The following is a 17526-nucleotide window of genomic DNA, read 5'->3' on the forward strand; positions in this document are numbered from 1 at the left end:
TATCAGTTATAATCACTGTGTCGTCTGCATAGCGTAGGTTGCTAATTGGTATGCCGTTCACCTTAATGCCTAATTCCGTGTCTTCTAATGCTTCCGCAAATATATTTTCAACATATAAATTAAAAAGCATCGGGGAGAGTATGCAGCCTTGGCGGACACCTTTCCGGATTTCAAATTCATCCGTATATTGATCTTGATCAATCCTCACCTTTGCCATTTGGTTCCAGTATAGATTCTGAATAATTCTGATCTCCTTCTGGTCAATGTTGGCACTATGTAGTAGTTCCATCATGATATCATGTTTAACATTGTCAAATGCCTTCTCGTAGTCGATGAAGGTGAGGTAGACATCTTTTCGTTGATCTAAACAGTTTTGTATTAAGGTGTTCAAACATAAAATTGCCTCTCTTGTTCCTAGTCCTCCCTTAAAACCGAATTGTGTTGACCCATCTGTTGACTGGGAACCGTATTTTGTGTTGTGTTTGGTGGTGTCATATTGTTTGATATTGGGGTAGTAGGAATGAGTTTAGCTGGGGACGTTTGTTTAATTGGGAGAGGATTGCTAGGGGGATTTTGACAGTTATTTGCTATATGTCTATGTTTTTGCATAGAAAACATGCCATTTTGTCGGAGAGAAATATTCTGTACAAATTATTGTCGAATGGAATTATTAATGAAGTTTCAATTTCGAGGCTATCTGTGGTTGGAGTAACGTATACCTGTCTTCTGAAGCTCATAATATGCATAAATTCATCACCGGGGATTCCAGCTTTAATATATGACACTGGTGAAGCAAGTTGAAGACCTAGATCTTAAAGGTGTTTTTCTATAATTTTATGGGGTATTGATGGACATACGTTGAAGATTATTAGTAACTTATTATTATTATTAGTTGGCTGGGGTAACCAGTCTTCTTACGGGTAGTTCTACAGAGTTGATTGTAGTCCTAAGGTATTCTGTTAAAATATGTTCGACAAGTTTAGGATTTGTTAAGTAGATGCATATCCGATGATTGGAAATTCTTGAGGTAAAGCATATGTTTTTGGGGCTAACGATGTTACCTATGGTTTTGACGTAGTCGAGTAGTAATACGTTTGGTTCAGCATGTATTAATATGGCTTGATCTTTTTTGGGATATTTAGGTTTGGGTTTTGATATAGTAGCAGTTGCATATGAATTTGGATTATTACTGATGATGTTGTTTCCAGACATGGTGTTGCCAACTGTAGGAGAACGTTGATTCAAGTTGTTACTCATGTAGTCAAAAGTAACTATTTTTGGTTTTCTTGTAATAAAGTTTCAACTAATAGGCAGCAATTGCAGCGCGTATCTGTATTACTGATTGCCTGGCTAATACTTTGCCAAACCAGTCCTTGATAGGACTGGCTTATGTCAAATGTGACAAAAATGTCAACACAGCTAAATGTTTTGGTCAGAAAAGTATTAATAAACAATTTCTTACCGAATAATATTACAGATCTTGATGTTAAAAACTCTACACAACAATTAGTAATCACTTTTTAAAGGTTAAATACTTTTAAAAACTGGTATTTACTGCGATAAACAGCCAATTTTTATTCTGATTCACATAGCGGTATGAACTTGTTCGAATGACATACGGTCAATAATTTCCAGAATTAATGATAACATAAAGTAAATAAATAAAAAATTAATCGCGTTTTAAAGTGATTTAGTATTCAAAAATTATCAACATCGACTGCCTCATACATCGCCTTTTTTAAAAGTAGCGATTTTATGTTCAGTAGGATCATGAAATAAGCAGGTTTCAAAATTATGTCAACACGGTCCTCCCTTAGCCGAGAGCTTGAAATTTTCAACTCTCTATTATTTTCCTTGCTATTTTATAACAAACTTTTTGCAAAGTACTATATAGCAATGCCAATAAAATGGATTCAAGGCCACTGCTCTAATTCTCGACTGACTTAAACGTCTCAACTGACGTTTTGTCCCAAAACGTGTGTTAAATGTGGCTTATAATCTGTATTGCAATTTCTGAAATTTTAGATTATTATTATAACCTTATTCCATCGACCATTTCAATGACCTTTCTTAAGTCGGATCAAAATAAAAATGACAATTAATTTTATATTTTATATCTATCTGTGATAGTTCTTCTTTTTTCGATTATGTTATGAAATTTGAGCTTAACTGAACTCAATGGGAGCGGTTAGCCAATGTAAAGCGACGCAGTGCTTTTTATGAATTTTTATGAACTTTGACAGTTCCTAACAATAATCAACATATTATCAAATCTGATAGCCAAATAAAAGCAACTGCCAAACTAATTATGAAATTACATGACCACTGCTTCTTCTTCTTCTAGTTTTTAGACCCTTATTGTCCCCCACTGTCTTAGAGATTTTTCAGTTTTGATGATCTTCTACCAGGATCACATTTACCTTGGATCTTTCCCTAAATAATCAGATACAAAAGTTCCTATTTTTCAGGGTGTCTCATAAGGTTAACCAAATATTCCAGCTTGCGTCTCTTTATTAAATTGACCAGTTGTGGTATTTAAATCAGCCGTCTATCCCCTTATTTCTAACTCTATCGACTCACCTTATTCTTACTAGTCGTTTGTATACACAATCAAAAGCTTCCAATCGATTAAGCATACCCTTACTTAGAGCCCTTGCTTTCACTCCATACAGTAGTACTAAAAAGATCTATCAATATGTCATATGCGAAGGTCAATATTAAGCTCGTATTTACTGCTATTTAGCATAAAAGTGCTGCGCCGCTACATCGCTTTAGGTTAGCTGGATGCTCCCAATGATTATTTTATTTCACCTGTATTTTGATCTTTTTACACTGCTCAGCTGATATGGATAGCAGTTATCTCGCCCTCGTTATTCTCATATATAATATATAGATAGTTAAGGTTAAATATCCCAGGAACAAGAAAGTCACCTAATAACATTCTCTAACCATCCATTTTTCCAATTTAAGGGAAATATTGACTATTAAGGAAAATCAAGATAATCATAAATTAGGACATTACTTTTAGATATATTTGGTTCTGAATACTTTTCGTGGTTCGTATTTTCTTTGCAAAGGTATTTCATACCGTTTCAAAGATGCTTTTTAGACAAATGTCCAAACAGTTACGGCACAACCCATAATCACAATTTTTAACGAAAAATTAGAATAGTTTACATTGCCTAAGTGGGGAAATAATTTGGATATTTAGTGCAAACTCAGATTATTTATCAAGAATATATGTTGTTAAAACTACTATTCTCTAAATTTGTCCTACTTGAAGGGCAGAGCGGATAACATTGAGCCAGAGAGTGGATATAACAAAAACATTGAGAAACATCCGGAGAGAGAGAGTGCGGGAACTACAGACAAGGAAAAAAAAAGAATCACAAAAAAATACTTACACTTTGAAGAATTGAAAAAGTATATGCAAAAGCATACACTTTACAATTTAACCACAGATCTATCGATGTGTTCATCGATAGATCAGTAGTCGGATCAGTAATCGATTCAAACAGTATTCCAAAATCTACTGGAAGTTTGTCAAAATAAATGTAGTACTTACGTTCGTATGCTTCAAAAAGAAGCAGAAGTATACCTGATTCAATTGCAGATATTAACAAATACTCATCAAAATAATTTTCTGATTTATAGGCACGGTTTGTTGCTTTATAGTGACGCTAACAAGCTTCCACATCATTACAGCCCTCTGAATTACAACAGAATTAAAACATGCTATTTCCCCAACAAAACGTTAATCTGATTAAAATTCAAAAAATCTTAGACAAACCACGTTATGAGATGATCGTTAAAGTCACAATAATCGAGCAGAATTTATTTTCCTGCTCTATCGAGCAGTATCTGTCGATCTATCTTTCGGTCCATCTGTAAGTTTATCTGGTATCACCAAAATTAAATATTGCATTTTATATATCGAGAGCAACATGCCCCAGACTAATCCCCGAATTTTTCATATAAAATATTTTAAATATCGTATTTAAATAAATCGCTTCTCAGTAGCATATTCAATATCTCTGCAGTGGAGCCCAGGAAGACCTTTTTTTTCTTATAAAAACGAGTGGCACGTTTTTTTTGTGTTCTATACAAGGTGTTACTTAATGATAGACCCTAATTTAAGGATACATTCCTATACCAAATTTGAGTAGAAAAGTTTTTATAAACATATGCCTTTAAATGTCTTGTGTCCAAGAAACAGATACAAAATTTTAGTTGTTTAATGAACTCTCAAAGATCGTTATGTCGGTTTTTTTTTTAAATCTTAACAATGGTGTTTGTTTTAATAAGGTTTTTAGTCAGCAATAACTATTTTCCGTGATTTTTCAGGACTATGAAGCGGTATTCAGTTTATTAAATTCTATTTAATTAGTTTATTTAAAGTAAATAAAATGTGTGTGTATGTGTGTGTGTGTGTGTGTGTGTGTGTGTATGTGTGTGTATGTCTGTATGTGTATGTCATCGAGTTAGAATCTATGGAGAGGGCATCGCGTGACTAAAAACGACCTCAGTTCGGCCATATTGTTAAGATTGTTTTGACACTTTTGACAGATCGTATATGTTTGTTTACGTTTGTGGTTTTTCAAATATTTTTAGTTTTATAATACTTTTATAGAAACTATAATAATATATTGTGATAGTGCATAATAATGGTTTCTTGTTCTCAACGTAGTTGCAGTAGCAGGAGCAATGTTAATAAAAAATCTTCAGGAATAACGTTCTACAGGTTAGTATACAAATATGTAAACAAAGTAATGGCCCGTACTTCAGAGAATAAATTAATAGTATTTGACTGTATTAATTTATCTTTATGTATAATATATCGTGTTTTTAGTGTCTACCGCGGGATAAATAAATCATAGTTTATTAAAAATGTATTGCACTTTTTTAGATTATGATTAAATCTTCTGAATAACTAGTCATATTTTTATAGTAGTTTTAATATTATTGAGTCCGGCCATGATTCCACCGCCATATTGGTATCATCGTTAGCCACGCCTACCTACGCCGTTTTTAATATACACGTTAATATGCTCATAGCTTCTCCATAGATTTTAACTCGATGGTGTATGTACATACGTTAAATCGAATTGGCTAATCATGATAAACAGTTTTCTACGTTTAATTAGAAGGTACATTTAGAAATAGTGGGATAAAATGGAAAGGTGAGAGGGTAGCGAATTTGGAAAGAAAAAACACATGAGGGCATTACATCATGTCTCTGCTTTTATTGATCCGATTGGAGCGTCTGATAGGTTAAATTAAAGGAAAGGGGAACAACGAATATATTCAGATAGGAAAAACAAACAAAGCAACTACCAAAAAACACTCCACAGAATCTTGATTATTAATGAACCTATAAAGACATGCGAGATATCGAAGTGAACTATGGATAACAATAGATTTACTATAAGACAAATTTTAATTAATTGACTTAAAGGAGGCCTCTGGCTCAGTACTAAGTAAACAACTGATTGAATCCTAACATACGATATAGCACGTGAAAGGGGAGGATATGAAAATATATTAAAATAGAAAAAACAAACAAGGCGGCTACCAAAAGGGCACTACATAGCATCTTCGTTATTAATAAACGTTTAGTGACATACGAGATATCTTATGACACTGTGGATGATAATAGATAGACTATATGGTAAATTTACTTTATTGATCCGAAGAAGGCTTCAGTATAAAAAAAACAATAAGCCGAAGCCTTGCATATGACACACCAAATCAATTGACGTAAGACGTATAATGCATATATGGTATATAGCGTGAAATCAAAAAATATGTATACAGGATATAGTAAAAAAATATGATGTCACGTCAGAATAGTAGGTACCAGATTATACTTTATATTTACTTGGTTTACATGCAAGAAGGTAATTATTTAAAAAAATTAATGAGTTACTGTAGATGGCAATTGATTGCGCAAATTACAAGCAATTGAAGGGGGGAAATTACTATTATACTAATAAAAGTTTGCTAACAAGATAACTTACTTTAGTAGACTACAATCAGATTATTATTCTTACGATCTGTGACTTACGTCTAAGTTTGGAACCTAACTTCTCTCTCTACATATTAACTCATACATACATACAAACACAAAAATATACAAATACATACATACATATACACACACATAAACAAATTAATAAATATGCACTGAAGGTTCTGTTTATTAGAGTAGTGTATATATTAAATTATTGTGTACGATATTGTATAATACTTACCAAAAAATACGTGAAACACGTAAAGAAGTTTCCTTTTTCTAAATTCGGAGATAGGCATGTTGCGCAAAGGTCCCTGAAAAATGAAGTTTCTCAGTTAATAAAATTAAGTAAGATTTGTATAAAAAAAAATATTATTGTTAAATATTAAATATAGTTGTTCATTAAAAAAATTGTATAACAATCTACTGAGAAATAATATCCTAGGCGAGAACCTAGTTAGAGGAAATGGATTTTTTAAAGAGCTATGACGTTGTGGACATGGACAAAAATATCGAATAGTTTGGAATTTTTCAATTTTTTGTTGTGATCACTTTATTTCAAAACAATTTTAGATTAATGATGACATTCATATAGTAGGCTGATGTACTCAACTGGTTTGAAATATTTTGAACTTTATTTTGACGTTTATTTAGCGTTTAGTGTCATTCGTACATTTTATCATAAAAAACCTTCTTCGCGTAAAGAAAAAATCATACTAATTCGGTTATTTTTAGTTTCATTTATTAACTTTAATTAAATATTGTTTTGATTTAACTAATTTTAAAACAAGTATGCCACCAATTATGAAGCCCAGATAGCACAGATGATAATTTTCTACGAGAAAGGATATGCACAAAAAGATATCGCACGACATCTCAGGAGAAATCAATTTAGGTTCAAATACTTTAAAAAGGTACCGCGAAACAGGAAATTTCATACGAAGACCTGCTCAAGGATGCCCAAGTTGCACAGCCGCACTTATGACCGTTTTTTGGTTCTTATTTCTACACTAAATCGTTCATTGACATCGATGCACCTCAAAAATTAGCTATTAAATGTTAGACAAGTTAATGTAAGTTCAGAAACAGTTAGACAAAGATAAAAAAAGCAAACTTAAAGGTCAGACGTCCTGCCAAAGTTCCACGTCTTCTCCAAAATCATAAAGCTCGTCGTTTAAAATATGCAAGAACACGTCATATTCAGTGGAATATCGACAACTGAAAAAATGTTCTTTTTACTGATGAGACCAGAATCCTATTATGGAAGCTAGATGCTCAAAACCACGTCTACTAAGAGTTGGAGAACGATTCGCCAGCTGCAATCTCGCCCAGGCCGTTAGTTTTGGAGGTGAGGGCATAATTCTTGGAAAAGGTATTAGTTTGGAGATATGCACCGCACTTGTGGAAGGGATTGAATAGATGACTGGTAACTCTTATGTTTAAAACATCCTGCAAGATCATGTTTTGCCATATATGTTGGTAACATTGGATATGAAAATTTTTGTTAATGCACGATAATTCTCGACCACATGCGGCTGCCATAGCGAGTAATTATCTTGATGAGGTTCAAATTCGAAGATTGGATTGGCCACCGTTTAGCCCTGATTTAAATCCAATAGAGCACATGTGGGATCACCTAAAATGCCGCATACGACAAAGAAATCCCATTCCAAATACGATAGAGCAGCTTCGGCTTGCTGCACAGGATAAATGGAATGCAATTTCCCAAGGATATGTTCAAAATTTACTTGCAAGCACACCGAGAAGGATGCAAGCAGTAATAAGAGCTAGAGGGGTACTGATCATGCACTTCTTTTAGTTAAAAAGACTTGTTTAAGCAATTTAAATTAGCATTTAAGTTTAAAGTAAAATAACTTTATTTACCCAATATTAAGCATTTATTTTTTTTGCAATTTTCTCCGCATAAAAAAACAAAATTGTTCTTTAAACAGTGTTAAAATAAACGACGTGATTCGCCAGAATTTATTTAAAAAAAATAAAAATTAGACAATATTTCAAAAAATTCGATATTTTTGTCCATGAGTGTAGTTGCGTAGATTTAACTGGTAACGATGCACTGGAAAGTTAAATTGAAAACTGAAAAATGCCGACACATTTATGGTTCCTTATAATAGTCCAGACGAAGTGGGTTAAAAACAACATTTGACTTTTCCATCCTTAAAAATAATGTTTAACCTCATTTGTGTTTGGTACCTAGTGGGAAGGTCACGTGGCCACCCATTAGAAAGAGATGCATGGAGTGCTTTCTGCTTTGCTTCATTTTTCTCTGTCGCACTGAGGGAACGGATCTATATTACAGCGCTGAATCAAGGTAATATATTGTGTCTATGAGTTTACCATTGTAGTAATAGTTTTAAAAGAGAATAATATGCGAAAGTAAATATCTACAGTTTTATAATTACTAATACGAGCGTAAACTTTAAATTTTAAACTTACCAATTGTTTAAATTATATGAGTGACTGGTCTAGAAGACCAGGTTTAAAGGTATATAGCTATTAGGTGTCATCATCATAATCCAGCATTCAGTTATCACGTCCACTGCTGGACATAGGCCTCCCTTAAACTCCTTCATTCTTTGCGATTTTGTGCTCTTTGTTACCAATTTTTCGTGATACGCCTGATGTCGTCAGCCCAACGTGTAGGTGATCTTCTTCTACTACGTTTGTCTGCTCTTTGCCTCCAATGTGTAATTTTACTCGTCCATCGTGAGTCATGCATTCTCGCTACATGGCCTACCCAATTCCATTTAAGTTCCGCTATGCGTTCCACAACATCGGCAATACTCGTCCTTCTTCGCAGATTTTCGTTTCTTATTCGGTCCCGCAAGGTCACTTCCAGTATAGATCGTTCCATTCGTCTCTGTGCCACTCTTAATTACCGAGTGACACAGAGACTATTTCTAATAAGAGTATCACTTAACAAAAATTATTTATTTTGTTGTTTTCTATTTATTTCTTAAAACTATTGCCTATTTCGAAAAGAAAGAAGAGATATTATCTTTAGTAAAAATTAGGTCCAAACTTAACTTTTGCTGTCTTCTTATTTGGGATTTTCCTAACCGTCCTTTACCAACCAAATTTCTAGTCTCTTTCTGATTATATTTATATTTGGCACTTACAGTTGTTTGACTTATTTATGCTGTAGTTGTGCTTGTAATAAATTCGTTTTTTATAGTAGGTAAAAGTCAAATCTTTACTGCCTTCTTCTTATTGCGCCGTCTCTGCCCCTTTCAAAGGTTTTCAAAGGTTTCAAAGGTTAGCTTTCGAAATAACAATTATAGTTTTAAAAACTGCTGCACGAAAGATTTCTGTGGATGAGCAGTCAAACCATCTCCTCAAGTTTTTCAGCCACGAGTTCTGGCGTCTTTCAATTGATTTTTTGCCCTACACTTTACCTTCTAATATGATTTGTGCCTTTAGTGTAGGAATAGGCAATTTTTTTAAAGATGTTCAAGGGGTAAAACGATGCCAAAGAAGTCCCAATAATATTATTTTCTTGATGTTTAATAAATTTCATGAGAATGACCCATAATTTCAGTTAAAATACGTTAACCTTCACGTTTCTATTTCCACTTGGAAAATTGTTGCGATTTCCACTTAGGAAAACGAAATTCCATTTGAACTACATAGACACCATAGTTTCAACCCAAACCTAATTGGTTTTCCTTTTATGTACATCTTACAACTATGTCTTCCAAAATATGGCACCATTTCCTCATCTATGGATAGATTATGAGAAAATACTCCAAACTGCATGGTCTTTTCATTTATCCAATTAAATTAGAATTATTGTACAAAAAAAAATGCAAAATCTGAATTTTATTATTTACATTCGTTAGTCTGTCAACTTCAACTTCGAAAGCGCATGGTTAAATGCTACATTTGGTCAGTCCTCTTATACGGTGTCGAAGCATGGACATTAAAAATATACACCATTAATCGTCTGGATGCCTTTGAAATGTGGCTGCACAGACGTATACTAAAAATTCCATGGACGGCTATGCTGACAAATGTGGCAGTCCTTGAGAGAGCAAATGCTGCTCGCGAGCTGCTTGATAACATCAAATGTAGAAAGATGGCCTATTTTGGACACGTAGTAAGGGGAGACCGATATAATATTCTTTAACTTATTATGATGGGTAAAATCGAAGGGCGCAGAGGAATTGGTAGAAAGCAGGCCTCTTGGTTGAAGAATATCAGGGTGTGGACAGGAATGAGGAAAGTTGAGCAACTCTTTAGAATAGCTCAAGACAGAGACAGTTTCGTCGTGTTAATCGCCAACGTCAAGGGGACTTGATAGGGCACGTTAAGAAAAAGTCTGTCAACTTAGCGGCGCCTATTACAGGAAATCCCAACGTTTCGTAAACGCAACATTATTGAAATAGATTAGGTATGCAAAAAACATTTTTAATTATTTCAAAATATTTTATTAGATTCGTATTTTATGTCCTGTTTTAAATAAAATGTAGCAATAACAATTATATTTGAGTAATGATACATTTAAAAAAAAAAATACAATTAAAAATGTTGTTGGGAACTAATGGGTTAAATAATAAGGTGGCTAATCAATGTCATTACTTGACAAGAACATTATTAAGATGTCAGTTTTTTCGTTGTATTTTGTGTTTGTGTTTATTTATTTATTGTATTCCAAAAATGAAAAGGTTATTACGAATCGCAGAAGTTCCAGGAAGAATATTTCTTCCTGGAACTGGAAGAACAACTAAGTCAAAATAACAAAGAGCTAATAGTTAAAAGAAGATAGCTGACGGAAAAATACGGCTCCAACTACACAACAATGAAAAAATTAAATAAAGATATCCACCGGTCAATCGGAAAAAACGTAATAGAAAGAACACAAGAGAAATAGCCAAAATAATTTAAGAAAACAAAATTTTAAAAGTTTTGAGACGAAATACGAACAACATAGTCAACAAAAATATGTACAAAATAAAAAACAAAGATGAACACAATACTACTGATAGATATAAAATCCTGGATCTTGTCGAATTCTTTTATCGCGAAATGTATGAGAACACCGACGAAAGGAAAGATCAGCCCCTACTCAAAATCACAAACCAGGGATCAGAATTAATGCCAGAAATAACTCCATACGAAATCAAAATAATCGAAGCCAATCAAACTAGGTGGAAATAAAATTTCCAAAAGAGGTTTGATAAAAATGTTTTTATGGTTAAGATTTTTACATCTTGAATTATTGTTTTCAAAATGGCTTCACATAAAATAGTCTAAAACTTCAACACTAAATGTTTTTTATTAACATATTTTTTTGTTGACCGTTCACGAGTGAATTGAAAGAAAAAATAATGGTTCAGTAGCGTCAGAAAATTATTAATTGTTTGATAACCGCTGAGGAAAAGCTGTTAAATACAAAAGGAGTAAATATATATGATAATTCACAAAATGGGCGAAATATGGCAAACTCGCTTGTAATTTACAACTACATTGATTCTAACGTTTGAAACGCAGTATAGTTTTAAATTCAATGATTTTGAGGCATATTTCAAATGTCTCATATTTGTAGACAAAAATTCAAAATCCAAATTTTATGTTATAGGTATTGAAAATTTCACAGCGACCTGTCAATGTAAGTGATACATTCATGCATTTTATTAATCTCACGAGAATAAAAACAATGGTAAAAATCGCACAACGTTTATTAATTTAACAGCTTTATAGATGCTGACTTCAGACAGAGAAGCTTTTCGACTATAAAACACCTTTCGATATTTATTGATAGGACACTCTTACCAAAAGATATCGAAGTGTGCTCGTTGAGTTAATACGAATTATATATAAAAAAAAATTGATTCGCGTGCCTAACTAAAATTTAAAATCGGCATTCGCTTTTTTTCTGCGAAAAAGAATCCATGTTAAAAACAAAATTTAAACTTATTTCCAATTTTCTATTATTTACGGTAATGCAGTTATTAACGCTGGAAAGTTTTTAAATTGTCACCTTGTATTGTTCTGAAGATATTTTCTTGTGGCATTTTAAAGTAACTAGCGGACCAACTCCACATCGAGTTTTTTAAATGAAATTTTTATTTGCGAGAAAAATATACAATATATACAATGACCGGAAGTAAAAATATTTTTATCAATAACTCAAAAACTATAAATGATAATTTCGTGAACTTACATTTTTGAACTCTACGTTGAATTCTCTATTGATTTGACTAATAAAAACGAAACCGGAAGTCGACCTCAAAACCGGAATGCGCGCGCCTAACTAAAATTTAAAATCGGCATTCGCTTTTTTTGCGAAAAATAATCCATGTTAAAAACGAAATTTACACTTATTTCCAATTTTCAATTATTTACGGTAATGCAGTTATTAACGCTGGAAAGTTTTTAAATTGTCACCTTGTATTGTTCTGAAAATATTTTCTTGTGGCATTTTAAAGTAACTAGCGGACCAACTCCACATCGAGTTTTTTGAATGAAATTTTTATTTTGCGAGAAAAATATACAATATATACAATGACCGGAAGTAAAAATATTTTTATCAATAACTCAAAAACTATAAATGATAATTTCGTGAACTTACATATTTGAACTCTACGTTGAATTCTCTATTATTGATTTGACTAATAAAAACGAAACCGGAAGTCGACCTCAAAACCGGAATGCAATTTTTAGTTCATCAAATGTCGACATGGATATCATTTAGCAGTTAATTTTGCATGCTGATCACGAATCCGGTGTCAGATTTGCTCTATCTTGACGTTTTATGCGCGTTTCGGGTCACTTCCGGTGTCGGATCGCAACCGGAAGTACATATTTGGATTCGTCTCGACGAGACCTTTCGATCCATATATACATTGTGGGGTCTAAAACTTAAAGTAAATTTTAACTTCCGGTCATCTCAAAACCGAAAGTGAACTTTTGTATCAAAAGTATATCTTGACAATCTCATACGTAATACTAATAATATTCCGAAAAAATATTTTAATTATCTAATATGGTTTTTGAGTAAAGTGGTGGACAAGAAAAGGGCTTAGCGTTTTAGTATATAAGATTCGATCCATATATACATTGTGGGGTCTAAAACTTAAAGTAAATTTTAACTTCCGGTCATCTCAAAACCGGAAGTGAATTTTTGTACCAAAAGTATATCTTGACAATCTCATACGTAATACTAATAATATTCCGAAAAAATATTTAATTATCTAATATGGTTTTTGAGTAAACTGGTGGACAAGAAAAGGGCTTAGCGTTTTAGTATATAAGATTACTATTTAAATGGGAATAAGTCACAATTAAAGGTTAAAGTACGTTTATTGACGTTTCAATTTCCACGGAAATCGTTCTCAAAATATAAACATTAGTAAATTAAACAAATTTTTGTTTTTTTTTAGTGAAAAATTCTTCTAATAATTTAATTTTATCTGACTCATTTATATTGACAATTCAAACATACATTATACATTTTAAAGTAGACGACTTTAAAATGTATAATGACAAAATGATATTGCCAATATTGTTGAGTTGCGCTCCTGGGATGACTTTACTTATAAGATAGTTCATTCGATTACATCAACTTTAACTTGAGAATATCCGTCAGAAAAGATCATAGCATGTAATTCGTCTTTAAAAAAAAAGTACATGCCATGATGACAGTAAAATTCTCCTGTTAGTGATTCCATAGTAAATTATGAGGGAAAAACCAGGAAAAAAACCTCATAATACTATACCGACATGTTAAGTATTTGGTCGTGCATTTAGTTTACCTTCAATAAACACCAAATTCTGATTTTATATTTTTGTTATTTAACATATAAACTAATCCTCTGCAGAATTTTGAATTCACGCGTCAATGAATCATTACCTATTGAGGTTTAAATATGTATGAAGATAAACATGGTTTTAGTAATGAAATGAGGAATTACCAATCTGTATTACCCATGTTACTTAAACAATAATTATGATATTTATTTATAATTCTGGTATTCTATTTTTATATTATTTATACAAAAATTACCAAAGCATGGTTTTTCCCAAAGTTCATTGTTTAAAGGAATAATCCATTGTTAAAAATTCATACGTTTATACAACATATTGTGTTATATGCAAATTACTAAACTAATTATTATTTGAATTTATGGTTTGGAAATAACAAAGGTAACGCTGAAAAAAAAATGATTTCCTTTTGGTGATTTTCTGTAGTTAATATTTTAGTATTTAACCGTACATAACTGATAATGATGTTTACTGCCACAATAAATAAAAACTTCACCTGGCGGTCACCTGGATTTTCATTTATGTCTAGCGCAAATTTCAGTTTTATTTGTGTTGAATTTTAGGAATTTCTTGTCATAGAACTAACTATCTAAAACGATTATTGTTAATAAATTTTTTCTTAATAAGAGAAGAGAACTGCGACTGGAAAACACTATTTGAATGCTCAATAACTATTAGATGTGACATTGGGAAATCGTACATAACGCACTTATTTTTCTCATTTACTGTATGTCACGAGATTTTGAGAAACATTTTATTAATGTAAACATAACAAAATCGATAGGATCCGCCTCTAGGCCAGTCAAGGAAAAAAGCAGAAAATATCTTATAAAGGTTTTTGAAGGTTCTAAAATATATATGAGGGATAGCTGATGATAAATCCTTGAAGAAGAACAGCTGATTTTGCTTTGCTTTTTTTAAATTTTGTTCTTTAAATTTCGAGTTTGTAAAATTCAAATATATAAATAATTGAAGAAGATAACTGCAAAAAACCTTATTTTTTGTAAACATTTATATTACCTTTAATATTTTTATACGACGTGCTTGTAACAACTAGGCTCACTGAAAAGATCGTGAAAAAACACAATTATGAAAAAAAATTGTTTCTATAAAATCATATTTCCATCATTAATTACCATTAAGAGCTGAAAATTAAACAAATTATAAATGAAGATCTAGATTTTATAATCCATTTAATAGATGGCATTTACGGAAAAGGAGTAAAAAGGTACAAACCGGTAATGTGATCGTACTCATTAAATAATACCGCCTGTAGAAACTACGTTTTTTTTTAGAATTGAACTACAAATAAGTGCAGGCTAAAAATATTTACAATATCTCTGTTTCTATGGTATGCACTTATGCAGAAGCTTAATTTTCTAAATTTGCGGTAGCTCGATATAATAAAGAACTCTGCTATTTTCACCTACCAAAAATATCGGAAAATCCCGGAAAAATCAATCAGTTAAATAAATTAGTGGATCCATAAAAAAGTACATATAATTTTACTAATATTTATATAATATGTAAGAGCTAGTGACTTTTCCCGTCAAATAATATACTTTTTGCATAAAAATCAACTAAATATAAAGTATGATCTGGTGCACTTCTGAGCTGACATAAGTCCTGGCTATAAGAAATCTTTCAAATCGCATTATCTCTCACAAAGAGTGATTGCAGAATTAAAAACCATCTTGTACTTTGACAGAATATGTAATCGATAAAGACTATATTAGTCTAGATTCAAAACCCGACAAGTCCAGGTAAATGAGATTTGAGATAATGAAGAAAAACTTGTAAAATCTAGATTCTATTAAATTAAGCAGCGACTTTTCAAGAAAATTGAGGTTTTTGATAATAATACATAAAAAAACACTTCTAGGGAAAAAATCTAGGGACCCCCAGAAACAGGTAATTGTATGATATATTTTGGACATGTCGGAGTTTGCAGATGAATTTAATATTTTGAAAGAGAAGAAAATCGAAATCTATTAAAAAATAAGTTTAATTACTCAACACGCAAGATTATTTACACTATTTTATATTGCAAAGCTAACTGTTTTTGCTTTGCAATTATCTTCCTCTTCGTTTGACTCACTGCCTTGTCCCTCCTCAATAGCTTCGTGGAATACTTTTTTGAAAAAGACCAGTTCATCTCTATCTTGCCATCCCTTTCCGTAGTGTTTCTCCAATAGCTTAGTTATACTTTTTTTCTTATCTTCTTTAATCGCTATCCCAGCCTTCAGTGTTCTTGGACAAATTTATGAGACTTTTTTCCCTCGTTTGCATAAGCTTTTGGGTGCGCGTAAGTCAGTTTTGTAAAATGCCTCACCCCTTATAAGTGGTACCTTCTATTTGTCCTCTTTTAATGATTACTCTCTTGGAAACGGTTGGAACTTAAAATGCCAATAGCCTGGTTGTTTTATTACTTTTTGAGTTTCAGTCTTAGTATTACTTTATGCAACTTCTATGATGGTCCAACTCCGTCCAAACATATGACGTAACATTTTCTGGAGTTAATTTACTTTTTGAAGATCCACAAACTACAGTTAGGTGATAAAAATTAAGTTGCAAACTGAAATAAGCCGACTGATCCGGAAGTTTTGGTAGCGCCAAATTCTTCTGACAATCAAATGAAAATGTGACCATGTCGTCTCTTTCTTCTTGAAGAAGTCTATAGAAACTCTCACTTCTTACTTTGTGAAGACATTGTTGTGCTTCCAGACTAGTTTTTTTTGCTTCATCTGTCTCGCCTTTTATGCTGGATTTGTAGTGTAAACAAGTTGAACACAAATCTGTCTTCGGAGTTCCAAAGCCAACGTTAAAATTTTTGTTAAAATAATCTCTAAAGAAACATTCTTTGACTTTAAAGTCTTCGTTTTGGGCCATTTTAACATTGTATATTCTCCATAATTTTGAGATACTTAATTCAGCAGGCAAATAAATTCTGTTGAATGTATGTGAACGGCAATAATGAGATTCCGCACATTTTAGGGACTCGATGAATTTTTTTATAGATTGTTTTTTACCTTCGTTTTTTTGTCCAATTCGATCTCCGCCCCTTCTTTCGGTAGGAATTAGGGAATGCTTCTTGTAGTTTTTCATAATGTTTAAAATTCTATCTTTTTTAATTCCCAGAATATCTTGAAAAGCTCTTGAACATACAATAACAATTAGGCTGAATTTTTGTCTTTTGAATATTTATTTCTACTCCGGTCTCTTTTGCCTTTGATTTTAATTATGAATATATTTCTGCCGCCTCTTCTGTTCTGCGAGACAAAATGCTGATATCATCGGCATAGGCGGCAATCTGTATTGGTTTATTTGTTAGGAGATTACCTCTTAATATAGGAACATACCTAACAGTATAAGCTTATTTGTAAGTCTCATTTCAACATAATTGTAAATTTTTATAGTTTCCTTTGTGGCTACGCCCATGTGTAATATCCATTTATGGGATGCTGCTTTTCAATAAATAATTATTGTTTCCATAATCTCGGTATGTATTTATACGGTATAATAAAATAATATAACATTTTTTATAAACAAAAAATGTCGGCGTTCTTTTGTAATGTGATTATGTCATTAAACAAATAAGTGAGTTGCTTATTTATTGAATGTTAACTACAACTAAACGAATTTATTTCTTATCTACACAATCAGTTTTATTGGTTTAGTGTTTTTAACAAAAATCGAAAAACCTTCATGTTTGCACGATTTTATTATACTGA

At 32.1% G+C, this 17526-nt stretch overlaps 1 protein-coding gene across 3 annotated transcripts in view; it reads right to left on the reverse strand.

Annotated features, from left to right (window-relative positions):
- The window catches only part of Scp2 (Sarcoplasmic calcium-binding protein 2), a 242458-nt gene that overhangs the window by 61175 nt on the left and 163757 nt on the right, over nucleotides 1-17526 (reverse strand). For all 3 annotated transcript variants that reach the window (XM_072540841.1, XM_072540839.1, XM_072540840.1), the window contains exon 2: nucleotides 6252-6324. In XM_072540841.1, the coding sequence (XP_072396942.1) occupies nucleotides 6252-6309 (58 nt within the window). In that variant the 5' untranslated portion in view covers nucleotides 6310-6324. The remainder of the gene's footprint in view (nucleotides 1-6251; nucleotides 6325-17526) is intronic.

This window comes from Diabrotica undecimpunctata, chromosome 8 (assembly GCF_040954645.1).
Source record: "Diabrotica undecimpunctata isolate CICGRU chromosome 8, icDiaUnde3, whole genome shotgun sequence".
NCBI classification, from domain to species: Eukaryota; Metazoa; Arthropoda; class Insecta; order Coleoptera; family Chrysomelidae; genus Diabrotica; species Diabrotica undecimpunctata.